The sequence below is a fragment of the Parasteatoda tepidariorum genome, chromosome 2 (assembly GCF_982258835.1).
Source record: "Parasteatoda tepidariorum strain Cologne lab strain chromosome 2, Ptep-v5.0, whole genome shotgun sequence".
Classification (NCBI taxonomy): domain Eukaryota; kingdom Metazoa; phylum Arthropoda; class Arachnida; order Araneae; family Theridiidae; genus Parasteatoda; species Parasteatoda tepidariorum.
The window spans coordinates 83,222,708-83,239,844 of record NC_141756.1 but is presented as its reverse complement, the minus strand read 5'-3'; the positions used below and the strand labels follow the sequence as shown (position 1 = coordinate 83,239,844).

The 17,137-nt window shown below is 27.4% G+C and overlaps 1 protein-coding gene across 2 annotated transcripts in view; it reads right to left on the bottom strand.

Moving 5' to 3' along the window:
- Positions 1-1,637: 1,637 nt before the first annotated feature.
- Positions 1,638-17,137, bottom strand: part of Tnpo (transportin 1) — a 40,837-nt gene continuing 25,337 nt past the window's right edge. For both annotated transcript variants that reach the window (XM_043043721.3, XM_043043723.3), the window contains exons 19-22: positions 15,693-15,768; positions 6,975-7,149; positions 6,779-6,892; positions 1,638-2,579 (exon numbers count right to left, since the gene is read on the bottom strand). In XM_043043721.3, coding sequence (XP_042899655.1) covers positions 6,785-6,892; positions 6,975-7,149; positions 15,693-15,768 — 359 coding nt within the window. In that variant the 3' untranslated portion in view covers positions 1,638-2,579; positions 6,779-6,784. The remainder of the gene's footprint in view (positions 2,580-6,778; positions 6,893-6,974; positions 7,150-15,692; positions 15,769-17,137) is intronic.

Sequence of the window (17,137 nt, the reverse complement as noted above, 5' to 3'; positions counted from 1 at the left end):
AAAAAAGCATACCTTAATATTTTTTACTATATAAATTCAAAGTTATTTACAATATAAATTTATTGACTTCAATATAAAAAACTGTTGAATAAAATGCTGACAAAAGGCTTAAACCATAACTTGAAATGAGAGACTTGCAAATTTTAAATAATAAAAAAAGGTTGCAATGTAATTAAAAAATGTTTGGTACTAAATGCCAAAAGAAGTACTTTTCACGCAGGAAATTTTTCACAATATTTATACAGAATTCTTTTTTAACAGTACATGAAGATAACATAAATGCTTCAATAATTCAAATTATTTAGAATTGAAAAAATACAATAAAATAGTGAAAAATAAAAATATTTCTAGTAAAGATTATTGCTTTAATAGTCAACTATTTTCAAAGTATAGCTTACACTTTAGGATAATATTTAAAATGATTTATATATGATGAATAAATAAGTATATATATATTTCTTAATGTGTCTTGCAATAAAATTACAGTCAAATATTATTTTTGCTACTTGAGAGGTTTGAAAAAATAGGCTAAAAATAATACTTGAAAACTGAAGGAAAATAATTTTAACTTATAGCATTTAATCAATAAAACTTGGTGAAAAATTGTTCTAAATATTAGATTTGCTTATTTAAGCTATTAAAAAATTGTAGAGTTTTATTAGTTCCCAAAGATAAACTAAATATTTTTGCTTCAAATTTATATATTCCACTTGTATGCCTGTGCAGTATTTTACTGCTTTTAACTGTGCTTGTGGGGGTGGTCTGCTTAGATGCAAGTATGTACTGTATTCTATTACAATAATTGCACTGCTAATTTAATCTAAATATTCCTTTTGGTATTAATTATGTATGTTAAATACAAGTCAGTAAATAAAATTAAATTATAACTGATATTAATAAACACTTGACAGATACATAAGAACAAGATACAGTCACATTCATACACTCTATCACATGCAATCAAAATACAGGTATGCATAAATTCAAATTTGAAGGGTCACTTAAAAGAGTTAAGAGTATTTTTTATTTAATACCCACCCGCCTTAATGGCCCTCCCACACGCGCGTCCTATCATTTGTATAAATCTAGTTACATTTAAAAGTACACAAACGCGGAGTAATATCACATTTTATTTATTTATTCTTTTATACTCCTCACATTTAAAAGACAAGTTTAAATTCCCTAAACATTTTCAAAAATGTCAACAATTGGAATAAATTCACAGCTGCTGAGAATACAAACATTGAAAAAGTTAAATATTCTTTTCAAACATTTCTTCTTTAACTTTAACAAACACTTAATAAAAATATGGATTATATACACTGATCAAAGAGTGTACAAAAAACAACAGATTTCATATAAAATAGAATAAGTGAAAAAGACTAAACTGTTATTAAAATAATGGTGAAACAATTTAAGAAAGTATAACACATTTACCTCAGCAGCGTGTTCATCTTTCCATTAGTTTCTTTAACGCGAACTTTGATGCAATAGAAAACGCACTATAATACAAGTTAAAGGTAGGAACACTAGTTCGCCTACAATCCGTTTCATTTAAATTACATTATAAGTACAAGTTAATAATGCTCTTAAAAAGCTGCCTCGCGATTTTTAACACGCGATAGTTATTAGTTTAATTTTTTTTTGATGATGAGTTTTAATGACGAATGAAAGACTAATATCACTTTTGTACTCCTAAAAGACTTTTTTATGATGATAAATGATGCCTCAATGCCATTAAGATTGTTTTTAGTATTTTTTTTCTAGACTTTTTAAAAAATAATTTATTTGGAGTTCTTTCCCAAGTCCCCAAAAACCCTCCCACCTACCCAATTTTTATCATAACTTTGTGGGAAGTTAAAGGGTGTATAACAATAAGGCACTTCACAATTCTCACAAATTTACACACACAAATTACACAAAGAAAAAAAAAACCTTTGGAAATTGGGCTTTACAAATTGAGACTATATCAAAAGAATAATTTATGTCAAAAGAGAGGATGGTTTCTGAATGAAGAAAAAGTATAAAATTAAATGGGGAGAAAATATGCCACCAAATTTTCATTCATCATTCGTAGGACACAAGGTAGCTTGAGAATTCAAAAGTTAGTAAATAAAACTTATAAATTAACTAGAGACTGTAATATTTGACTTACTCCAATAACACAAATATGTCAAGTATGAACTACAAAGATTAAACATTAGACAAAGCCAATGTACACATCCTCCTAATATAATAAATTTTTACAAGTTAAACAAAGTACATACAATCAGTGCAATCTAAGCCTATATTGAAAAAGCCAAGAAAATTGGACATATTTCATAACTTAGAGACTCATACTGAACACATTTTTGATACTTGAATTTCAGAACAGTGATTTGTTTTAAGGGATTATTTTCAATGTTCAGGGAGAGGCTTTATAACACTTGAAGCAAAATAGCATAGTTCAGATTGCTGAATCTTTATTGAAAGAACTAACACTTAGGACTTCAGGATGCAGTAGATAAATGGCATTTAACGAAAATGAATAAAATATCCTTGAACTTCTCAACAGTTAGTTCATGTCTTTCAAATAAGGCCTACAAAATTAATACACAAGTTAAGTTAATACCAATAACTACAGAAATACACCTAAGTTAAATACATTGAAATTCAACACAAGATTATAATGATATAATATCTCAAAGACCAATTATTTCTCTCTATTTAAAGCCTGATAGAAAACTCTTTGCAAATGGCACAGCAAAAAAACTAAGTAGAATTGACCAGACATAAATAACTAAGATTATGAAACTCAACATTTTAAGAGTAATTAGTTTTAGTTATTTAATTTTCAATAATTAATAATAAAATGTGTACAGTAAATTTCAATATCTCAAACACTTTGTTTATGATAAATATTAATCATTGGTTTAATTATAAGCAAGATGTAATCAATTAAGTTTTTTTTATTCAAGGTTCCCATGACTTAGAAAAATAAATGAGTGGTAGCTAAAATCTTCAAAATCACTGAAAAATGCTTACATCTCTCTCATTTGTGAATTACAAAATTATTCCAGAGTTATTTTTGCACCCATATAAATTTTTCCTTTGAAAGCTTTAAACATCTACGTATATCTCACAATTACTACCACATTGTTAACACTGGGAACCTGTTATTACACTGTGTTTTAAATAACAAAATTCCAACACAATGCTAGCTAAATATCAACTTTTATAATCTAGTTAACTTTAAGGTTAAAACTTTTATAATCTTTACTAGCTAATATCAACTTATTTAAAAAATCATGAGTTGTTTTCTCTAAAAACAAATTGTTGAAAATTATTTGTATCATCCTATCGGCACAGAAAATTATATTAAATCATATATACAGGGGTGATTGTGAGCCCAAGTCAAAATTCCGGAAAATTTCTTGAGTTAAAAATTCTTTCTTTTTCTCAATATTTCTTAGTTTGCTTAAAATATTTTTAAAATTTTACACGTACCTGTACCCACTTACACATACCTAGATGACCTGGAGAAGTAATTAAAATTTACAAATATGTCTTTCTCTCTTGAGTTTATGATTATAACAACTATTTACTGATAAAAAAAATTAATATTAACCATGAATATAAGCTTATAAAGTATATCTCTGGCTCTCCCTTACAAACAAATACAATAAACTGTGTTTTTAAGTTCAACCTTTGAAAGTTTGATTTCCGGAAACTTCTGTGATCAATGATTTTTTTTAAACGCCTGGACCTTCGATCTCCGGAAACTTACGGATCACTGTTAACAAAAAGTCCGGAAATCCGGATTTTTTACGGAGCACAATCAGCCCTGTATATACGAAATTTTATACTTTCTTTTAGTTATATTTCTTTATACAAAAGCAAAATTAACTCCAAATCAGTTTACATGAATTGAATTTTGAAACATATCTTTCAAACTACAAATTAGGGATAATAAAAAATTAAATTAAAAAATATTTTATATAAACATATTTAATAATTTAAGAATCTAATATTATTAAAAAGTTTTTCTAATTAGGGATAACTGAGGGCCAACTCTTCATTTACACATTTTAAAACTTTTGTATCTATTGAATTGTTTATTATATTAAAATTATTTTAAATAAATAATAAAATATTTGATTTCATCTAAAAGGGATGTGTAGATAGATCATAGGAAAAGTGGATGTTTCATCTTCATTAAATCGAATGTAAGAATTTGCAAGTGATGAAGCTCTGACATTGCTGACTGTCGAAAAACTCACAAGTTAAATTTCATAAGTAAGCAATTTCTAAATTAAAGGATTCTAGTACTGTGGAAAGAGGTTGAGCCACAAAGTTAAATAATATTACAATTTTAAGGTAATCGAAACACTTTGTTTTACTGATTTTCAAATACTAATTTAAAGAGACGACTAAGAGGAATATATATTTAAAAAAAAGAAGAAAAAAAACTAAAATTGACTTTCAGACGTGCCAACCTAGCAAAATTAACATTCAGGAGTTTCCCTAACAAGAATTCAGGAGGGGTCAAGAAAGGTGCATGGTATGCAACATTTGGCACTTCTAAGGAATTTTAAGTAAAAAATTTATTAAATATAAGAATGCAAGAAATTTTACACACTAATAGAGCAATAATTGTTTAAAAATATTAAATGGAAATAAAATAATTAAACACAGATTTAGCAACACAAAACTATATTAGGTAGATACTCTTTAAATAAATACCATTTCCTTAATAAAACATTATTCAAAAACCCGACACTGTAATAAAAATACACAAAAACTTTTAAAAAATAAACAAATTGAATAAGTATTTTATTTTATAAAACCAATTCAATACTAATGTCTGTACAATAAAGAACCAATTATCCGGGATGCTCGGGACCATCGCTATCCCGGATGTCTTAATTTCCCGGTTTCCTGGATCGACAAAAAAGTGTCGTTAATCGATGTTTTATCAAACCCAAATTACAAGGAAAAAATGTAAACACATTTTAAAGTAAGAGAAAAAAGAAAAGCACTCCTAAATCTAAAAAGGAAAAAAATTGTAGAAAAATAAAATTTAAAAGAATAAAAAAATTTGCAAGTTTAGACAAGAAAAACAAGTTTAAAAAATAATTACGATTCCTAAATCAACTAATAAACAAAACCAATGATTAAATAACGCAATATATTTCATGGGGGGGGGCGAAAATAAAAGGAAAACCTATTAATCTAAATAAAAACAACACTTGAAAATTATCGAACCGAAACGATAGTTAAAAAACGGCACTAGCATAAATATTAAAACCTAGAACAAGGCAAGATCAACGGACTTTAAAAAAAAAAAAATAATAATAATGAAAAAATTTGGTAATACAAATAATTTTATTGAGTGCAAAATTTATCATGAAAAAGAAAAAAAAAACGTAGTGGAATCAGAAAAACGAAACTGCAATCTGCTTCATAAAATAATGGTATGCTTAAATTAATAAACAATTCTCCTTTTTTTTTTTTTTTATAAAAACGCGATTTTTAATTAAAGCAGGTGTGATTCCACATCAAGAAAAACTTGTGAATGATACCGCACTTCCAAAGAATCAGAATTTATTCAAAAGAAAAACATTTTATTTTTATTAATCGATGTCAAATAGATAAATATATTTTTCTCTTTCATCTTCTGTTCACTGATATGCATGTGCAATGCATTTTCCCCACCCCCTCGTAAATCAAACTAGCAAACGAAATCATCATGCCACTCCTTTGAGTTTAACGACCTAAAAGAGAATAAAGATCTAAAATCTTCAAGGTCGCGGAAGAAATGACGTTTCTCTGGGTAAACGGGGAAAAAATTCTTCCCTTCCTCACATTTTCCTCTACTCAACTTCAAGGATTAGTCCAGTTTCCGCTTTTTTTTTCATATCGTTTTAGTTCAAAATGGCGGGAGAACCGAGCAAATTTTTTTTCCGGATTATCTGGATACCAGATAAATGGTTCTCTACTGTATGCATGAAAAAAAAAATGCAGACTTAGCTCTCCGCAATTAAGTCTTGCTAAAGTCATTGGTACATGATTTGTTGAAATTGATCCATACTTCCGTTTCGACTTAAGACATCCTTGAATTTTTTTTTTTTTTTTTAAATATACGAAGACTAAACGAATAATTGATATCACGTTGCTAGTTTACGAGCTTGTTGCCAACCGTGGAAAAATATGCATTAAAAACTATAAAAACAGCAAGATACAATATCAATTCCAACTATCGAGAGTACGAGTTTCCCCACTCCAGAACGGACGTCACTCGATAACGACATGTGACGTCATTGCATTCAACTCCACACGAAAGAAGAGGAAGATTTCACCCGCCCCCAGTGTAAGGGGGCGGGTGAAATAGGAGTGTTTTTAGAGGTAACGTTGAAGAGGGGGGGAAATAAAGCATGTTCAGCTACGCTTCAGGCAGATGGTAGTTTGATAAGAGGGGATGGAATTCAAGCTGAAAGAAAAACTTACCTTCGCACTCGCGGAAAAATTAGGTAATTTTGAGTTTGGCCGTCGATCGCAGTAAAATTTGGGAGTTTTTCAAATCAATTCCGGAGGGCGGGAGAATAACTCAAAATTCGGGAGACTCCCGCAAAATGCGGGAGAGTTGGCACGTCTGGACTTAGCTCTAAAAAACAAACTTATCCAAATAGAACATTCTTACAAAAATTAACTTAATTTATCGGTCATTAGATTTTTACCATCTTCATCTAATGAAATTTAAAATCTTTATAGCTTAAACTTCAAAACAATGACACATTACCTATTTTCATACTCCATAGCTTGTAGTAAGACGCTCTTTAAGAGGTGGAGGGAATTGTTCACAAAATTTAGTCCAATTTTCTTCACCAACTTGATTTTTAAAGCCATGTAAAATCTAAAAGAAAACACAAATAATTATAATACGTCATTTAATGTAAAATAGATACTTTGGCAGCGATATTTAAAAAAAAACTTACCTCATAAAACATGTTTTTGAGATCAGGTTTAGGATTTACCCAAGATGCAACTGCATCACAAAAAAATATGAAGTCTTGAACAATGCCACCAGGATTAACACTTATCATACTGCAGATACCGCGAAAAGCCGAATCCTTTTCTTCATTATCTCGGATATTCCGCAATGAAGTACACCTACAGAGATACAATAAAACATGTTAGACAAGAAAAAACCTTTCCAAAAATCTTAAGTCTTCTTGAGTTAAATATCATTAAACAGACAGTCAATAAAAAACAAAAATTACTTAATACATTTAACACTTTTTTCCTTTCCTTTTTCCTCTATACATTTAAATTAAATACCGTATATTTTAGTAAATATAAATTTAACACTTCATGGACATTTGTAATAATCCTAGTCGCATCATTACAATAAATTGTATCCAGGGAGCGGGGGAGTAAAGCCCCATACTTTTGCAGTTTAAAAAATGAACAGATTTTTAATTTTCATGAAATATATTAACTGTTGAATGTTTCCAACTGAAAAATTTATCGCAAAACTTTCATTGTTCAAACCAAACATTATTTGAATAAATAAGTAATTATCGATAATAAGGAAGTGAATTTTTTTATTACATTTGTTTTTATGACTCTTGAGTTCATTAATTCACTAATTTCAATAAAATATTTAATTAAAACTTTTTAATGTATATTTAATTCTAGAAATTTCTACAAAATTTAAAGACATTTTTAAAATAATGTTGAAAGTATGAATCTCAATAAATTGAATTGTCAAAAATTTTAATTTGGTTAATTTTAATATAGGTAATATTTCAAGCAGGTTAAATATTTCATTATTTTGGCTATACACATTCATATTTCCTGGCAAAAATAACACTATAAAAATTTATGGAATTCACATTTTAATAAGTTTAATTGGGTCAAAATCATTGCATATGAATTTTGTGTCATTTAGTTACTTGTAAAAAAAATATTCTTTCTTTAAAAAGAAAAGTTCGTACTGCAAAGAGAAGAGATTTTATACATGCTATAACTTAGGTTGCTAAATTTGAAATCTTACATTTTTGCCTGTACAGATATTTTGTTTCCTGCAGTTAATTAAATTAATTATAGTTTAAATTTATTCATGTTATTTTTTTAAAAAAAAAGTTGAATTTTATTTAAAATATTTAGCAATTTAATTTTTATAAGTATTTTAAAATGTAAAGCCAATCCACTTTCATATATTATATTCTTGATACACCCAAATTAAAATTTTAAATAGAAAAAAAATAACATGAAACTATCAAGAATAAATTTTAAAGTTTAATCGAAATAATGTATAATACACTATGTTTGTAAAAATTGCAACACCAGGAAGGAATTTTCAGAAATGAAATTTATTCAACATATTGTTGATAGTGGTGCAAAGAAACCTGCACTACAGTGGCACATTTGCTATTATAATTATTTACCTCATTTTACACTTCATGTAAGTTTAGTTCAAATTGATAATTCCTTCATAGTGTTATAAATTTACAGAGTCCTGGTAATATTTTTTTTAAAAAAAATATTTTTAATGTCAAGTACATAATTTAAATTCATGAATAAAAAAGATTTCAAGCAATTTTAATTTATTTTTATTTCAGCCATTTAACGACATTTCTTTCACCAATGCTTTTCTATAAGCGTAATGCACTTAAATCTGTAAAGTAGCAAATTTAAATTTATATATACAGTAGAGAACCGATTATCCGGAACAATCGGGACCATCGCGATTCAGGATAACTGATTTTTCCGGTTTTCTGAATCGCTACAAAATGCCGTTTTTTTAATGTTTATAAAACGAAACTAAAAAATTATTTTGAAATAGTTTTAGAAATAATAATACACTTAAGTTTAAATAAGGAAAGAAATTATGAAATAAAAATTATATACAGGCTTATATATGTTATTATTAACATTAATAACATATATAAGCTATTTGTGCTTATGTGAGATTCGTCTACGAACGGCTTTTGATCCGTCCTCTAAATCAGTTCTTTCGTCAACTCGATACACCGTACGCTCTAAATAACAAAATGGGCTCAAAATCTTGCAGGAAAAAAACAATTTTTTAATGGAAGAAAATTAATTTCCGGTTCCGAATTTCATTCCTTATCTGGTTTTCTGATTTTCGGATAAGAGGTTTTGCACTGTATATGTATACATACACACCCTAAATAATTGAAGAAACACTTTACATTTTTTAAAATTTCTCAACGAATAATATGCGGATTAGTTCAAAATCTTTAACTTTTAGGTTAAACGATTTTTCATACTTATCAATTAAGCTTCAATCTTTCAAAGATTTTGAGGATACTGCAGTAAATTATAAACAAAACAAGCGAAGGAAATAAAAAAATTGTTTATCGAGAATGCTCTCCCAATATGGCAGTGCCACTTGTTTAAGAGAATGTAATGACATTTGTGGAAACCCTTAATCACTCAGAGCTTCCCCCCCCCCCTTTTTTTAAAGTACAAAAACTGCTTAGAATATTACTGGAACTAATAAAATTTCATCACACTTCTTATCAATTACTAAATACAATTCACTACAAAAGTTAAGAAAAAAAAATTTTTTAATATTTTTCCCTCAAGCTTATAAAAGAACTACTTTAAATCCTTCATACTTGCATAATTTGTAACTAATGTTAAAACTATGTTATTAACCAAAATGTCAGCATAGTAAGATAAAAATATTAAGTATCTGCGTACACAATAAAAAGTATCTGCAAGTTTATAATATTCTTAATAATAGGATAATTTTATTAAACATACAAAAACAGTTTTATTTATTCTTGACAAAATATTTTATATATATATATATATATATATATATATATATATATATATATATATATATATATATTTTATGTATATATATTATATATATATTTTATGTATATATATATATATATATATATATATATATATATATATATATATATATATATATATATATATATATATATATATATATATATATATATATACACACATTAACTTAAGAACATAAGAGAAATATTAATAGATATACATAGAACTACATCCATGTAAAGTAATCAAGTATAAAGTTGTAAAAAAATGAGGTGATTGTAGGCTCGACTGCTAACAATGGATATCGTTAATCTTTGGGCAAAAAAGGCAGTTATATTTATATCTTTGGGAGCAGCATGCATACAATTAAACACTGATTTTCTTCTACCTGGCATAAATCATGACTACGCTGTCTGCTTTATATTTTCTTTTCCCCTCACTGTAAACCTTTTTTGTGTGCGTGGATACTTAATATTGAAAGAGTATCTGCGTGCTTCTATAATAAGAGCGTGTGTGCATCTATATAATCTAACTATGAATGTCAGTATCTCCATTTAAGCTAGGGTCCCGAAATAGTTGCAATTATTGCTCATAAGAAAAATGTAAAATGATACAAGTTACAAGTTTATTGAGATTTTTTCTGAAAAATGTTTCTCTATCATAATTTATTGCTGGTCCCTCAAACTCAAAACTCATTTTGACAGCTTTAAATGTTATTAATAAAAATAAGAAATCACATGACCTTTAAAGTTATAAAATAATTATCTCAGTATTTGGAGAAATTTTAAAAAGTTCCAAAAATTGAAAGGGTCTTCAATTATTGAAGGGTAGGGCGTGTTTGTATGTATGTATATATTAACACACGCGCCCTACCCGATACACACATATATACGCACACATTTATATATAAACATATACAGCAGAACCCATATTTTAAGCTTTCCTTCAGACTAGTATTAATGCACAAAGCAGAATTACGTAAATTAGGGTTAAAAGTATTTAAATTAGGGTATATTTTTCAAAAATTGTCACTTACGAGATATACTAGAAAAATTCTGAAATCTTTTATTATTTCTGGTTTTTAGACATAATTTCAACAATATCGCTCTTAATACTTACTATTGCTTGCCAATTTGCTTTACGGTTTACAAATAAGCAATTAGCAAATTCTTACAAACTGCAGATCAGTCATGGGGATATCCTTCGATATTTTCTGCTCATTTTTATGGTTTCATCACTATTATTGGTAGCAGATAATGAAGGATGCGTGCTGCAGTCGATATACATGTCATTGACATCAGATGATCTTCATACATACAATTATTTCCCGAAGGGACAATGTTCTCTTCAAATACCATGAGAAGCTTTATTAAATTCATTTGTAATGCATTTTTTAGTCAACACTGTCCAACGCGGTGGAAATCAACAAATTCAAAGATTCCAGAACATTTATCTTTGCTTTAGAAGCATCTTGCAAATCATTGGAATCAAGAAAAAGAAATGATCACTAAACAATTGTTTAGAGCAGGGGTGTTAAACTGGCGGCCCGAGATGAGCATTTTTGTGGCCCAGTCAATATATTAGAAGCAAAGTAAAAAAAAAAAGAGGAATGGGAATTAGAAACGAAACCAGGATACAAAATTATAATATGCTTTATTTATGAACTATACGGATCATTTTAAATTGTACGAGCGAAAATGTAAAATTGGCTGAAATGGAGTCCGTTTCACACTAAGCTATCAATTAGATAGTATATAATCAATTTTATCCTACTATAGCGAGGTAAGTTGGTTATCTTGCTCCAAGGTTCTTAAATAATTCTGGGATTTGAAAGAAAAAATATATAAGTTTTTACAAACTATAAATCAAGATACAAGCTTGTTCTCCGATCAAATATGATTGCAAGATTTATCTTTTACGGTTGATATAACCAAACACTTATCCGATTTAAATTTATTGTTACAAGGCGAGGATCAGATCGTTACGAACATGTTTGACATAATTAAAGCATTCAAATGTAAAGTATTTCTTTGGGAAAGGCAACTGAAAAATGAAGATTTAACGCTCTTCCCAACATGCAACAAGAACAAATCTAGTTTAGATGATACTGCATCATATCAAAAATACGCATAAAAAAATTTCAAATCTTAGAACAGAATTTGAAACAAGGTTTAAAGATTCTTTGGAAGACAATTTTTTTTTATTTTCTTCGATTTTCTCAATAAATATAGACTCAGTGCGACTCAAATTTGAAGGCAAAATTCATTGAAGTGGGTGTGACTGAATTTCACGAATATTTACCGACAAGGTTTGAAAATACTCAAAAATTCGTGTATGAAATTATTTCCATGTTTGGAAGTACTTATCAGTGAGAGCAATTATTTTCTGTTATGAATGGAAATAAATCTCATGTCCGAAACCGTATTAATAGCGCTCACGTTGGGTCAATTTTGAAAGTAGTCTTGGCCAGTAAAATTTCTCCCGAAATAGAAAAGATAGTAGCAGAGAAGAGATGTCAAGTATCAGGACGTAAACAATAATTTAACTTTATATATGTTTATTACAATTCAAAATAAAAATATTTGTTTCTATAAACATTGATTTTTTTTGCGGCCCACCTAAAGTTAAGCATTGTTTATTTGGCCTAAGTTAGCTTTTGAGTTTGACACTCCTGGTTTAGAGTGATGTATTTTAAATTGGACAATAACAAGAATTAAAGATTGACTTAAAGAGACTTGGGATTGATGAAGAGATTGGGATTGGGGAAGAGATTGACTTAAGGGGGAAATCCCACTAACAGGCAAAAGGACAATAAGATCTAGAAGAATGTCACGAAAGTTACAAAAAGCAAATTAACAGGTCACTTTTTTCTAGAAAAAGTTTGTGTGAACTTTGTAGAGAAAAAATGACTGATCTAATTGGAAAAAACAGAAAGCGATACTTTCTTAATAAGTGTAAAGTCAAATTTGGGATAGTTTAACATTATTGCTAAGGGCAATTTTCAAGGATCAGTAGAGAATGACACAGGTAGTAGGATAACGCACAAAACGGACCACTAAACCAGGGTTTCATTGCATATATATTGTGTCTATGTATAAATATATAACTATTATAAATATTTAAATCGAGAAAAAAAATTCGGCAAAATATATCACTGAAAATTTTTTTTTGAAAGCATAGCACTACAATATTAAGGCAGAACTGAAAAATTTAAATCATGACTTTCAATTTTGCCTTATTTTAACACATGTAAAATATATACGAAACACTAATAGACAATTTAGCAGAATATAACTACAAGCATAAACTAACCAAATATACTATGCGAAAAATTCAGATAAAGATAGCACTAAAAGATAATAGAAGATTTAAATCTTATTTCATTATATGCTGTTAGAAAAACTGTTAAAAAAATATGTTATCAGTTAGTATAATTTTAATTGTCTATAGGTGCATCACTTTCTAATAAATGTTAAATCAACTTCTTGGTAAAAAAAATTTTTTTTAACTATCTAAATATAAAATTTTTTATACAATGTGAGAAATTATTGATAAAACAAATGCATTAATGAAGCAAAAGGATTTTAGTTGATACCTAATTATTATCATAAATTGAACTATAACCAAGCATCAGAAAATATCTTTTACAATTTATACTTTTCTTTTTTTTGCCAAAAATATTAAGACTTAAGGGGACACTTCACGATGAAAAACTCAAAAATCGACCAAATTATACTTTTTTCAATTTTTGTTTCAAAAAATAATAGTTATATCTAGCTACAATTTAAAAGAAAAATTTTTCAATTTCAGTCATTTTTTGCAAAGTTATAAGCATTTCAAGATTTGTAAACAAGGTTATGTAAACTGTCTGTTTTTATAGTTAAACTGTTTTTTCTCAATGTTGTTTTTTACGATAATATTCAAACTTCGAAAAGTTCCTTGCGCATGAGTTTTGAATAAATCTTTATTTTTTTCTCATATATATGATTGGTCTAATGTTCCGTAACCAATGTGATATAAATAAAAGCTGAATACTCACTGAATATTTTTTAAATTACTTTAAATTGTAATTTAAATTTCAATTTTTAAAAATTATATAAAGACTATGATATTTTGATTTTTTATTTGTTTAAAATTAAGTGCTAAGTTGTTCAAACATATCCAATTTTATTTATACTTATTCAAACTGTAATATAAATGAGTTTCATACAGCTACGATAAAAACTCATGCGCAGGAAACATTTTGAAATATTGGAACATTTAGTAATTTTACTTGCGGATAAATTATTAAAAAAATTATAACTTTTCAACAAATTAATATTTTTGCTTCAAATTTTGGGAATATCTTCCTAAATGCTTTATTCACAATCTATGAAATTTTCATTAAAATTGGTTGATATTTAAAAAAAATCATTTTGAACCTGAAGTGTCCCCTTAAGGAATTAATTTGATCTTAAGGTACTTAAGTGATTTTTTTAAACTATTATTTTGATTCAATTTTCCTCATTTTCCACACCATTAAAATTTCCCTGATCTGTGGCCACTCTGTTAACTTTACTGAATATAAATTTATCTAACTTTATTTATAATTGTTTATCATTCATCCCCACTCTTTTCTATTATTTTATTCCAAAAAATATAGATTCTGGTTATGAAAATTAATGTTACATTCAAAGGCCAACCTTATTTTGATCCATATAAAAGTGACCACTTCAAACTTACTCAATGGGCATGTCATTCCCCCTTTATTAACAAAAACTAATTGATGGCTAGGTAGGCAAAAACTCACTTTTCCAATACAAATGTGGTAATATGTTCAATAATTTCAATATGTTTATTTAATGTCAGTAATTTAGTAATAAACTTATCTAAATTCTGGAAACATAAATTATTGCATTTTATTCAACATAAGTAGTTTTTATTTTAATGTATTAAAAATACATTAACAATGTTAATCCTGCCAAGTATCATGTTACATCATACATGATAAAAAAAACGATCAAAATTTTTTAATTGAAGCATATAAACAAACTTAAATTATAAGTTTAACAGAAGTTAAAAACTCACCTCATGGGATCATGGGAAAAAATTAATATAACAAGATGATGTGAATTTGCCAATTTCGTGCTTTTTTAAGTTAGTAATGACTTGTAGGGAATATGTTTTCTCCCAGTTATTATTCAGTACTTACAATTTTGATTTAAAAAAAATTAAATAATGTAGGTTTATTTATAAAAAAAAAATACTGATTTCTTACACTTTGACTTGCTACAACACAAACTGTAATTTTCATTCAATACATTGATTAATAAAAAACATTAAACAAAAATTGACAAAATTAGAGGTTATTTAACATATGACTACTTTAATATTGTGAAAAAAATAATTCCTTAAGGGTACCCTTCTTCCTCCATATTAATCTACAATGAGTATCATGAACATAATTTCCTGTTCTATTCAGCTATTAATTACAGTTTCTGAAGAAAAAAAATGTTTTCATAAAATTCTTTTTAGATTAAAGGGAGAAGAATCCTTTTTCTGTCTGAAGGTTTCCCTTAAATTTCCAGAATATTGTTTTATACTCTCATCTGCAAAGCTAACATATAAAAAGTAACACTTTATGTTTTAACAAATCATAGAAAATAACCCAATAATATACTAGTAACAAAATATGAAAATTAATTTTCCTCTTAATAAAAATAAACCTCTAAACTACAAAGCATAAATGAATAAAAATAAAGACAATTTTAGTTACAAAATGAAAATATCATTAGATAATATTACCAGAACTCTACTTTAAAATTACTACAAAAGAACATAGTATAAAATATAGAGAAATAATATTAAAAAATAATAAATAAAAAAGAACATTTACACACCAGGGGCGAATAAACTGCTGTAACATAGGGGCGACATCCGCAGGGCAAACATAACCAAGGCGCCCAATAGTTATGGCTGAACAAGATGAGACAGGGTGCAAAAAAGGGAGAAAAAAGCCAAGAACAACTCATAAACATACAAGCCAAAAAATATTAATAACATAGCAATAATAATAATTATATAAAATAAATGTAATGAAACACATATTTCAACTATGCACCTTTCTTAATACTTTAGTAATATAAAATAATTAATGTTTTAGATTTATTAGTTATCTGCAGAAAATTTATAATTTTTGGTAGTTTATTCTTTGTAAATTCAATAGTAGCACTTCAAAAAAAAAAAAATTCTTTTTTAAATTACCTTTCCCACCTTTTTAAAACAAATGCATTAAGTGAAGACCTAATATATAAGTTGGGCCCCCAAAACCCTATATTTGCGTATTTACAATTTTTGATATAACATACTTTAAGACAACTAGTAAAAAGATGAGGAATAAATACCCAAATTTTCGAATTAAGTATCATTAGAATTAAAACAAAAATTGTTGAAACCAAAACTTTAAATTAAATTTAGAAAAAAAACTTTCGATCAAATGATCCGATTTTCATGTACAGTACAGAACCCGTTATCCGGAAATCAGAAAACCGGAAAACCAAAAAACCGGAACGAAATTCGATAAATTTTCCCACCATTATAAATAAAAAAATTTTTTTTTCCTTATAAAATTTTAGGATTTTTCGTTCTTTTTTGAAAGATGTTTACCTTACCATCATTTTGGAAATAATCGTTAGTGTATTGCACCATCGTTTTTTCTTCTTTTTAAGATTATTTCCACAAAAAAAATTTTTTTAGTTGGGTTTAAGAATAAAAAAACGGCTTTTTGTAGCGATTCAGAAAACCGGAAAAATCAGTTATCCGGAATAGCGATGGTCCCGATCGTTCCGGATAATCGGTTCCCTACTGTACTAGAAATCAATCTCAATGGTTCGAAGGGGTAACCTCGATTCAAATTAATGCAGAAGATATTTTAAGTTAAGAAAACAGACACACAACATACTTTCTCTGAATAACCATACTTCTTTCAATGGATTTGATTTCTTATCCTCAAAATATAAAGGGCAGCCGCAATCGCTGAAATATAGTGCCAAAAGTTTGGTCAGGAAAGCAGTTGAAAGTTTAGCCCCCTTTCATAAATTATATTTTAGGTGTACTTCACCATAAAATAGAGAGCTTTTTAAGGGAATTAATTTTGCAAACAATAAAATTATCCTTATCCAAAGCTATCCTATGTAAAAAAATAGTTGTAAACAATTATTTTTAGTTATTTTATAATAGTTGAATTGTAAAATACACTAATTTTAAAAATCATTTTAAAGAATGTAATTTTATACAGTGTAATATAAAGTTTGAACAAAATTGGCTAACTAGTTCCTGAAAAATT